Source organism: Haplochromis burtoni, unplaced genomic scaffold (genome assembly GCF_018398535.1).
Source record: "Haplochromis burtoni strain Fernald_Lab_line unplaced genomic scaffold, NCSU_Asbu1 Contig_1300, whole genome shotgun sequence".
NCBI classification, from domain to species: domain Eukaryota; kingdom Metazoa; phylum Chordata; class Actinopteri; order Cichliformes; family Cichlidae; genus Haplochromis; species Haplochromis burtoni.
Window position 1 is genome coordinate 24,571 of NW_024583661.1, and position 11,026 is coordinate 35,596.

Sequence of the window (11,026 nt, forward strand, 5' to 3'; positions counted from 1 at the left end):
AGCTCTGCAGTCGTCCAGCATCCTGTTTCTGATAGAAAGAAAACACTTCAGCTGCAGCTGTTTCAACACAGAGCTGTTCATTTTAAAAACGGGAAGGAACATGGAGACATCATCTGGAAAATGATTTCTTTAAACTCTGCTCACAGACCATCATGAATTCAAAGTGAATAATTTCATCAAGGACGTCTTTTTATAGTTTTATGATGCTAACATTTTAAATCCAGTCTTTCTAATTCTTGAAAATGAAAATCAGAATCTGGCTATAATAAAGTTTATAATTATCTTGTTCTTTATGGCATGTTGACCAGATACAGTCATCCTGCTGATGATTCTAGTTTACAGTAGTCTGAAGATAGTGAAACTTCTCAACACAGTGTCTCTTGGTTTGGCCAGTAATAGTATTGATGTCGTGAAGGTCTTTGCTCTGTGGTGAAGTGCATCAGTGTGCACTAAAAGCAGATGTTTGCAGCTTTGTGGTTGTCCTCTTTTCTCTTTCACAGAAACATCCTTCAGATTTATGTGGTCAGTTTCATAGCAGAGATGTTAAGATAAGAAAAGCGTGTGAAGCTGCAGTTTATAAAACCTATTGCTCAATCTCTACACTGTGCAACATTATGAATAAAACCAATCTTTGCAATAATATGACAGTCATACAGATTTTGTACAATGTCAAAGATGTTTTATTTTGCAGAGAGTTACTCAGCTGCAGTCTACTCAGCAGTGAAAACTGAAGATATGAGTAATGGACGAACAGCCATCAGAGCCAGGAGGACCAGGTACAGCCGCTCTTATCTTTAACTTTAAACAAGCTAGCTGCTCCCCCTGCTCACCATCATGCTAAGCTAAGCTAACAGAATCGTATCATATCTCGAGCTCGGTCTGAACTGGGACTGTGTGTGATGCAGAGAGGTGGAGATTGTAAATAAGATTGTAAATAAGAGAGCAACCAAGGTCTTGATTGAACTACAAAGCTTTTAATCATGTTTTCTGTTGTTTGAACTGTGTGTGTTTGTGTTCAGACTTTAAACCAGAGCCAGACGTTGTCTACTCTTCACTGAAGTAGTCCACCAGTCCAACCACTGACGTCCAGCTGCTGGTCTCTAGTTGGTCTCCCCAGCACTTCAAACCAGAGATCCACAAGTTAACAATATATATTTTTAATATGTTTTTATTTAACTTGTATACATTATTTTATCTTATCTTTTATGTGAATTTTCTCTAAAATTTAAAATGTGAACAGTAAATGTTAAAATGTTCTGGTGACTGTGGTTCAGATGGTAATTTGATTGGTAGTTTGTCAGGTGATTTTTGGGCAGGATACTGAACTTTGAGCTTCCCCCAATGCATGCACATGAGTGTGTCTGTGAATATTACAATATTTATCCTTGCAATAACGTATGTGTGAATGAGACTTGCAATAGAAAGCGAAAGTGCTTTGAGTGTTCGTCTTGCGTGTTTTCCTCGTGTGTTTCTGTGAGTCTAAAAAGATTTAAAACGGAAACTTAAATAAACATCAAACCACACCAGACTAAATTTGTGAATTCATGTGAATCAGAACCGACTTATTTTTCGACCACATCTCCTGAACCACCAATCTCCTGTTAAACTGCTCACCATTGAACTTTGGAATTACTAATAACTTTTAAATTCTGCTGCCATCTGCTAGTTAATCTAAGTTTTACAGCAGAGCAGCTGCTTTATAAATGACAGCAGTTTAACAGCCAAACATCAAGCAGGCAACATCAACCTACTTTGTATTATGGTTACATTTTACTCACACGCTAAAGAAGAGTTTCAGAAACTTAAATATGCCACATTTTAAATTGGTCCTTCGATGCATTTTCCAGTAGGCAAGGACATAAAGGTCAAAAGCTGATGAAAAAGGGATAACGGCATGACACGCTGGATAATGGAGGACACTGGCAAAAGTAAAACCACAGAAAAATTAATCAGGAGGGATAAAACTCAACATGGTTATCACTATTTTTTCTCTTAGTGTAGAAGTGAAAGAGGAGAAGTATCCATTGCAATGCCAAAGTACTAGAGGGGGACACAAGGCGAAAGCTGGTCTTTAAATCCGCTGCAGTAAAGAATTTAAGGCAAACAGGTAACAAGGTCAACAGGAGAGACTCCGCCTCTGGGCAGGGCCAAACAAGGGAACCAGACAACCTCAATCTCTTCTTCACCTGCAGAGAGAGACAGAGGCAGAAATGAGGAGGGAGAAACAGCAGATGGCCATGACAAGAACAACATAGATACCTGCTGTCACACTCACAGACTTTCAGCTTCCTTTATCAGATTTTAAACTCAGGGATTCTGTGATTCTTGAAAAATACCACCATCTTTTGGACATTTATCGCACTTTAAATGAAGAAGCAATGTCTGCTGTAACGTCTGCATCTCTCTGCCTGACTTTACTGTCTCTCTGCCTCTTGTTTGTCTCTGCAGGTGAGATTGAATTTCTGATTGATAAAATAATACCTCTTTAAGAATTCTGTTCATGGTTTAAAAAAGTGTGTTTAACTGTATGACCTGCCAGATATGCCTAAAGTTAAAGAGTTAAAGCTTAATTCTGACTGTTCCTGCTCCAGAGCAGTTTCAGCAAACACTGTGATTCACAAAGAAATGTGGCTTTCTTCCAGGAGGAGAGCTGAGTCGTTTAACAGCATTAACACTCTGTTTACCCGAGCTTGTCCTCTCCTCCTGCTACACCTGCTTCGTTTCCTCATACCTACAGTTTATGTCAAAGTTCACATCAGAGCACATCTGATATCTGCTTATCTGCACAAGTTTGTATTTTTCAAGCATAACGAGTCAGGTTGAATCAGTTCTTGCACAGCAGTCTGTCATTAGCACAAGGATGGGTGCAGTAATCAGTTGGCAAAAAAATAATCTTTCATAAAAGCTTCTCATTGGGACAAAAAAGATCTTTATTTTTGAAGTAACTGCATGACCTCACCTTTCACTATTCACAGAAAAGTGTCACTGTCATTGAATTTCAAACAGCATTAGTAGCTAGAACAGATATTTAAAAATGTAAAACTTGAATTTAGTAGACTTTGCTGCAAGATTCCAGATTAATGCTCCATTATCAGTCGTTTGAGTGAAGCATAAATGGCTGTTCTGAGCTTTACTGCCTACCTTTGCAAGCGAGATTCATTAGGATTCCCTTGCAAAGCTAGGCCATTTGGATGGAGGTCATCAACTTTTCTTCTTGATCAGGCCCAGTGAGCACTCACTTTTCACATAAAAAAAGAAAGTTGTTGGACTCATCATTTCACTCTTCTTCCACATACAATGGATGTGACCCCAAACACAGAAATGGATGGTTGACCACTTAGTGCTGTGCACCAGTGCATAGTAGACCTCCTCTGAAACTTGATATTTGAAATATGACACAACATTAAAAGCTGATTTCAAATCTAAAACTATCCCATTGGCTGATCAACATGGGTAAGGGAATTATATTAGTTGGTAGCCTGATTGAAGAGAAATGTATTTAAACGAATGTGCCCCTTGTGTTTGTCTGAAGCAATTTACAGTAAAAAGCTCACTTATCTCGCAGTAGCTCCCAACTGTGTAGTGACTGGTTTTACTTGCATCTCTTTAACCACTCTGTTGTTTCCTCTTTCAGACCAGAAAATCATCATAGCTGTGCCGGGACAGACGGTCACTCTGCCATGTCGAGCTCCAAACAGCGGCAACCCCATCATAGCTGCAGAGTGGAGCAGAGCTGACCTGGAGCAAGAATATGTCCTTTTTTACCGGGACGATAAGCTTGATACAGAAAATCAGCATCCGTCTTTTAAGAACCGGGTGGATCTGCAGAACAGACAGATGAAGGATGGAGACATGTCTCTGATTCTGAAGGATGTGACGACTGATGACTCGGGAGCATACGAGTGTTACGTGGTCCAGAGAGGAGCGAACCGCAGGAAGAGAGCCAGTCTGGATAGTGACCCCATCAGCACCACCTACCTGACTGTTGTTCCTCCAAGTGAGTTGGTAGAGTTTAGTTTATTAGTAGAGTTGAAGCTGCTTCCTGGTTGTTGCTGTCTGAAGTTTTTTTGAGTTAAACATGTAGCAGAGGTCCAAAGCTTGGATCTTTGTGCCTTGTATTTCCTACTGGCTGCAGCCTGTAGAACATAAGTGGACAAACATATGTTCTTCTTAGATGGCCACAGTAACTTAGACAAAGTTGGTAAAGGGCTACATGTTGAAGAACTAGTTAAAAATAAACATGATACTTTTTTTTTTTTTTTTTGGCTGCTATAGTGATCGATTAGTCCTTTAACCTCTCTGCTCTGTGTTGTTTTGTCTTTCAGGCCAGAAAAACATCACAGCTGAGTCTGGACAGAACGTCACTCTGACATGTCGAGCTCCAAACACTGTCCTCATACCAGGTGTAGAGTGGAGCAGACGTGACTTGAAGGCACAATATGTCCTTTGGTACTGGGAAAAACAATTTGTTCCATATTACCAGCATCCATCTTTTAAGAACCGGGTGGATCTGCAGGACAGACAGATGAAGGATGGAGGCGTGTCTTTGATTCTGAAGGATGTGACGACTGCTGATAGTGGAACATATGAGTGTTGTGTCGTCCATGAAGTAAGAGAAGGTAGAAAGTTGGCCATTTTAAAGACTGAGCCCATCAGCGTCATCCACCTAAAGGTTATTTCACCAGGTAAGTCAGTGGAATTCAGTTTGGCTTTGGACGCATTCAGTTATTGTCAGAGTTGTTTGGCTGTGAACTGATAACTCAAAATGCATAAAAAGATGTTGCCTGTGATCAGAGGTGAAGCTTGTGTATACCTGACACCTCACACCTATTTCTCACCTGCAGGTCAGCCAGGAGGACACGGAGAGGATGGGGCTGTTGGACTAACAGTTGTTATTGTGCTTTCTATTGCTCTTTTCGCAACTATAATATACTACATAAAAATGATAGACAATACAGAAGGAGAAAAAAACAGCACTTCCCAGACGAGCAGCAAGCTGAAACGCTCCACTCGTGTCACTCGTCCCACCTTTCGTAGCAAAAAGACAGATGCTTCCAAGACAGATGTGAGTTCACAGTGACGGGAATCCAGCAGACAGTAGTCAGCTGTAAATGTCTAACTTATCTTGAGTTTGTTTTTTCCATCTTTAGAGTTTTTCTGGTTCGGATTGGTGGCGTTTGGGAGTGGGTACGTCTAGTCTGCAAATAGTTAGAAATCAACCATCATAATAATAAGTTAAAATGACAGTTTTCATCGTTTTCCTTTGGGGAACACGGAAATGTCTTTGGAGCACCTAAATGTTTTTCTATGGAGGAAAAGAGTTCTGTTTGTGAAGATCATGAGAACATTTCTGTAGTGAAGTTACCTGTTTTATCAACTTTCTTCATCAGTTTTGATGCATTTTTTTTGCGCCTTTCCCCAGTTTATATCGATTGTGTTATTTTATTATTAATAAAGTGTGAACATGTGCTAATGTTGAATGTGATTTCATAAGTCCTGCTGTGAGGTTTTTGACTGTCTGTGAAGATGCTGGCTCATAATGAAAACTACACTCGTCACTCATTGTAAAAAAAAAATAATTATTTATTTAGGATTACTTATATATTATATTATGTGATATATTTATTACTCTCATTTCTTTCAGATCACAAAACCATGAACAGAAAAAAAACCTGTGATAAGAGCTTGGATGAAGGGGCAAAGACAGCACTTTTCAGTTGCAGTGAAAATAAAACAAACAAACAAAAAGAAAGAAAATTGAAAAAAACAAAAACCCACCAATGATAAAATCTACCTCTGTTACCTTTCTGGCAGTTAGACATTCTTTAGATTCCTACAGTTTACAATCTTGAGATCAAGGTTTAAAGCAGAAAAAAATGATGCAAGTATTTCCATCACAGTCGGATTAAAATCTGTTCACTGTAAAAAAAAAAAAAAAGTAAGTATTTGGGGAGGTGAACCTGAACCACTCATACTAGGTCAGTTCTGATAGATCAGAGAGTTACTGGATCTTATCTGACATCTGTTTCTGCCTGGTTACAGTTGATGAGTAAGAGACAAAGAAAGGTGTTTTGCCGTTGTGTGTGTTTTTTTTTTTTTTGTCAAACTTGTTTTGTGGACTCCCGCATGAAAATACTGCTCAAAACAATTAAAGGAGCACTTTAAAAATAGATCAGACGTCAAAGCTCATGCTAGACAGGTATATGATATGGAGTGGGTAGCGTGTTAAAAGGGATGCCACATAGTTTCATGGAAATGAAACTTATCTAGTAGACTGAACTTAAAGAAACATCAAACATCAAGGTGAAAGGATTATGTGGAAGGCTGGTCCATTTTTCAGTAACTCATACTGGTGCTCAGTTTGGATGGCTCCCATGTGCTTGTATGTCTACCTGACAACATCAGGTCATGCTAATGATGGATGGTGTCTCCTCCGAGACCTGGAACAAGGCATCACTGAGCTCCTCGACCATCTGAGGTGGACCAAAAATTTAATGTCACCGAGGTGTTCAATTGGATTTTGAACCGGTCAGTGGCATCAATTTCTTCAGCCTTCAGGAACTGCCTGCATACTCTTGCCACATAGCACTGGGAATTATTGTGCACCAGGAGGAACCCAGGATCCAGGATATGCCAGACCATCACTGACCAACAACCAACTGCCAACCTGTGTAGGGTCCAGGTATAGACTTGTGCTACCAGCAATGACACTGACCCCAGCCAAATAAAAAACTAGTAAATAAAAAAATCAGAAAAGATGAGGGGGGTTTGAGTTGCCTGATTGTTGCTAAACTCTGATTTAAAAAAAGACTGTATCAGTTTTTAAAGTTTACTATTTTCCCATCTGTCCATGAAATGTTAAGTGGTGAAAAAGAAAAAAGAAATTCTTTGTGGCACAATATTATCAGGATCAATAAAAATAAAATATGCATATCAGTGTCACTCCACAGTGAACTGATCATTAAAAATATTATAGAATATATTTTCAAATAACTTCCATGTTTCTTGTAGCAGAAATATGTCGCTCTGCTGTAATACACCAAGATTACCAACAGATGGCGGAAGACTTTAAATGTGAATCTGCATCACTAGCCTCAGTGGGAGTTTACAGAGTGTGTGGGGTTTGTGCTGACTCAGGAAAAAGGAAAACACGATTTAAAAAATATCTTCAGGCTCAGTTTGAGTCACAAGCTCATGAGTTTTTGAAGCTTGTCAGACACCGAATCATCTCAGCTCTCTGTGTTCATGTTAAACTACTGAGTGAATCTCCGTGGAGGAGGGGCATTTAAAATACAAACATCCAAACAGCGATCTCTAAACTGATAGCCATAGTTTTACTCTGCTTCCTGTTACACCACATGACTGGAATTAGTGCAACTGTCAAATATAATGAAATTATAAATCTAAGCTAACATGTTCAAGTGGTTACTTTCTTTTTTTATGAAATAAAAGTCAAAATTATGACTTTTTAGTCACATAAAACTAGATCATGATCATGAAATTAATTTAAATCATGTAATTAGCTAAAGGTTGAAAAATCTGCCATGTTAGTTTGTTTGTGTTGGTTAGTTTCTAAGTGACACACACTGTTTCTGTGCAGTTTACATAACACACAATAACAGGATTACACAAAGGCTTTCCTAAACTCACTTCACTGAGTTCACTGACTATAGTGCCAACACTCAGGACTTACTCCAGAACTTTCACATTACAAATCTTACACCTTCCTTCATTAATGAGCTTTTAATGTGAAAGTACCCCAGCAAAAAGCAGCATGTTTAATAGAAATGTCTGTACAGTGGTGACTCTGTCGTTGTTCTGATGAATCAGAGTTGTAAATATGAGCCTGTGTGTGTATCTGTGTTCCTGTTGTAAACAAGAAATGTGCAGCTAATGAGTCAGCTGCAACATCTTGACACACCAATCTTCTATTCTAGGTCAGGTTTTGTTTATTAAGGAACACACCCAGCTCTTACTTCTAGTTCCCCACCCAAACACAACACTGGATCCGGCCCCGACTCCTGCTCATGTTGCTGAAACGCTTCTTGATCATTTTAAGGAGCAGTTCAAACTTTCACGAAACAGATTATAACAAACTGAGAAGTGCTGAGAGTCACAGCCAGGTGAGCTGTAAGGGTTACAATGAAAAACTGATGGCCTGTCATGCTTCTGTCTTCAACTGTCACTCAAAGATTCAAAGAATGCAGGGGAATCTCTGCATACCAGGAAGAAGCTGAAAAACAGGATCTCAGGGCTCAGCTCCGAAACACTTCCATCACTCTGACTCCACCTTTCTCAGAATCCATTCATAGAGAGCAGCTGAAGGCATCCACCCACCCGCATACACCTGGTAAAACTCTCAGTTCCTTTCACTTTATTTGATAAGTTGTAGTTTACTGAGGTTTTTATCTCTGGAAATATTCACATCATTCTAGGTCATCTGTGTGAAATGCCTGCTGTAGCGTCTGTGTCTCTCTGCTGGACTTTACTGTCTGTCTGCCTCCTACTCGTCTCTGCAGGTGAGATTAAACTCATTTTATACCAAACAGGATTCCCTCATGTTTTAAACAGCGTCTGTTTCTAGACTCTCCTAAATCATGTTGTATTAGGGCAGTGAAACACATCTGGAATGGGGTTTTGTTGCTGTGTATCTATTGCTTTCAATATATTTGTTTCTAAGATCCAGTACAGTTTTACTGTTATGTTTATGTGCACAGTTAAAAGACTGCATTTTTATAATGCAAATATCTTTGGTTCTTTTTTCTTGTTTAGATGTATTATATTGTTTTAGTACTGCGTCATCACAATACATCAGTTGGTGTATGTTCTGACTGATAATGAGTAAAGTAGCTCTTCTATTTTATTCTATTTAGCTAAGGTTAAGGACCAGTCAGATCTCAACTGACTCAGCTGGACATAGAATCAAACCTAAATCAAAAATGATTTGAGGTCTTTTTTCAAGAACATTCTAACCAGCAGATGAGGATCCAGGAACATAGATAATAAAAACTCTACCTGCTACACTCGGTTTTTATCTGACTCTCGCGGCCTCTTTTTTTCATTTCCTCATACCTGAGATTGTTTTTGTGACATACCACTGCATGCATACCAACCTCGTTTAGTCGCATCTTATATCTTACAGATCGCATTGTACTCTGTCAGCCTATTAGAGCACTTCACTCTCGCTCTGCAGACCTACTTGTTGTTCCTAGAGTATTTAAAAGTAGAATGGGAGGGAGAGCCTTCAGTTTTCAGGCCCCTCTTCTGTGGAACCAGCTTCCAGTTTGGATTCGGGAGACAGACACTATCTCTACTTTTAAGATTAGGCTTAAAACTTTCCTTTTTGCCAAAGCAAATAGTTAGAGCTGGACCAGGTGACCCTGAATTCTCATAATTGTTGTTGTGAGACCTTCCTATGATTCACTCGGTGTTTCTTCTTCACTCACTATGTCTGTGAAGCATCTCAGTCATCCAGGTCATGGTAATCTAAGGAGCTTAGAAAGAAAAGCGACTGGACCTCTTTGCGTTTCTTGAAGACGTTTCCCCTCTCATCTGAGAAGCTTCTTCTCAAACATCTTCAAAATCTCAAAGAAGTCCTTTCACTTTCTTTCTAATCTCCTTACTTCATTTACTATGTGTTTGTACACCTCTCTGCATTTAAGCATTTGTTACTATTAATCTCTGGCTCTCTTCTGTAGCATGTCTTTTGTCCTGTCCTTCTCCCCTCAACTCAAATTAGCCGCACCTCCCTGAGCCTGCTTCTGCTAGAGGTTTCCCCAAGTTAAAAGGGAGTTTTTCTTTCCCACTGTTGCCAAAGCGCTTGCTCACAGGGTGGTCGTCTGATTGTTAGAGTTTCTGTATTATTAAAGTATCTTTAACTTACAATATAAAGTCCCATAAGGTGACTGTTAGTGAAATTTTTGGCTATAAAGATGAAATTAAATCAAATTGAAATGAACTGGATTAAAATACAGCCACCTCTGTGCCAATGAAAACTGGAACTTTAAGTTCAAAACAGTGCATTAACTCATGAATTTCAGTTCCTTGTACAGCCCCCTGAGCTCTCTGCTCTGGTCTCTGTCTCACTGGATGCTGTTTTAGTTGCTTTAACATCTCGGCTATGTTTCCTTTTTCAGACCAGAAAAACATCACAGCTGAGTCTGGACAGGACATCACTCTACCATGTCAAGCTCCAAACAACAAGACCATCAAAGGCGTTGAGTGGATCCAACCTGAACTGGAGCAAGAACGTGTCCTTTTTCACTGGGATGAAAAAGTTATTCCAAGCAACCAGCATCCATCTTTTAAGAACCGGGTGGATCTGCAGGACAGACAGATGAAGGATGGAGACGTGTCTTTGATTCTGAAGGATGTGACGGTTAATGACACTGGAACATACGAGTGTCGTGTCCTTGTGAGGGGAGGGAACCGCAGGAAGAGAGCTAATCTGGGTGGTGAACCCATCAGCATCATCTACCTGAGTGTTGTTGATCCTCCAGGTTAGTGAGCAGAGTTGAGTGTGTGTGTGATCAGAGCTGAAGCTGCTTCCTGGTTGTTGATGTTTGTTTCTAAAGATGTTGTTGATGAGACTTTGTAGAAAGCAGCTGGTCTGAGTGATGTGATCAGAGTGCAGCAGATAATGTCTGACAGCAGTTTGAAGAGGAAATGGATTCTGTTCTGTTCTTCACTCATCACCTACCTGACAGCTGACACCTCACACCTGTTTCTCACCTGCAGGTCAGCCAGGAGGACACACAAAGGATAGAGGGAAGATGCTTGGAGGTGTTGCTCTGCAAGTTTTTGTTGTACTTCTTGTTGTTGTTAGCTTTGTGATTTTACTAGAATACAAAAAAAGACGAAAGCACCAAATGCGACCACGTCGTTCTTGAACAGCAGATTCAGTAATGTTAAAAACATCTAATCCCAGGATGTGAATCTTATATTTCTATGTACACAGGTTCCCCACTAGGGGGAGCCAAGGAATTATAATCAACACAACTGGAAGATAGCCACACGAATGCATAGG

General features: G+C 39.7%; 1 protein-coding gene and 1 long non-coding RNA gene across 4 annotated transcripts in view; both read left to right on the forward strand.

Annotated features, from left to right (window-relative positions):
- LOC121813228 overlaps window positions 1-1,629 on the forward strand; it is a 2,646-nt gene extending 1,017 nt beyond the window's left edge. The window contains exons 3-4 of the long non-coding RNA XR_006053585.1: window positions 692-776; window positions 1,020-1,629. This is a non-coding gene — a long non-coding RNA (uncharacterized LOC121813228). The remainder of the gene's footprint in view (window positions 1-691; window positions 777-1,019) is intronic.
- A 491-nt stretch (window positions 1,630-2,120) lies between these two features.
- Window positions 2,121-10,419, forward strand: LOC102301839 (CD226 antigen). 3 transcript variants are annotated; one of them, XM_005952350.3, is made up of 8 exons: window positions 2,121-2,448; window positions 3,635-3,997; window positions 4,326-4,685; window positions 4,845-5,065; window positions 5,645-6,682; window positions 8,193-8,350; window positions 8,436-8,519; window positions 10,137-10,419. In XM_005952350.3, exons 1-5 carry the CDS (start codon window positions 2,379-2,381, stop codon window positions 5,657-5,659), a joined length of 1,029 nt encoding a protein of 342 aa, XP_005952412.2. In that variant the 5' UTR covers window positions 2,121-2,378; the 3' UTR covers window positions 5,660-6,682; window positions 8,193-8,350; window positions 8,436-8,519; window positions 10,137-10,419. The 3 variants fall into 3 exon arrangements, with proteins under 3 accessions (XP_005952412.2, XP_042072791.1, XP_042072792.1); XM_042216857.1 differs by lacking the exon at window positions 2,121-2,448 and having other exon boundaries at window positions 2,487-3,997; XM_042216858.1 differs by lacking the exons at window positions 2,121-2,448; window positions 8,193-8,350; window positions 8,436-8,519; window positions 10,137-10,419 and having other exon boundaries at window positions 2,487-3,997; window positions 5,645-8,162.
- The last annotated feature ends 607 nt before the right edge of the window (window positions 10,420-11,026 follow it).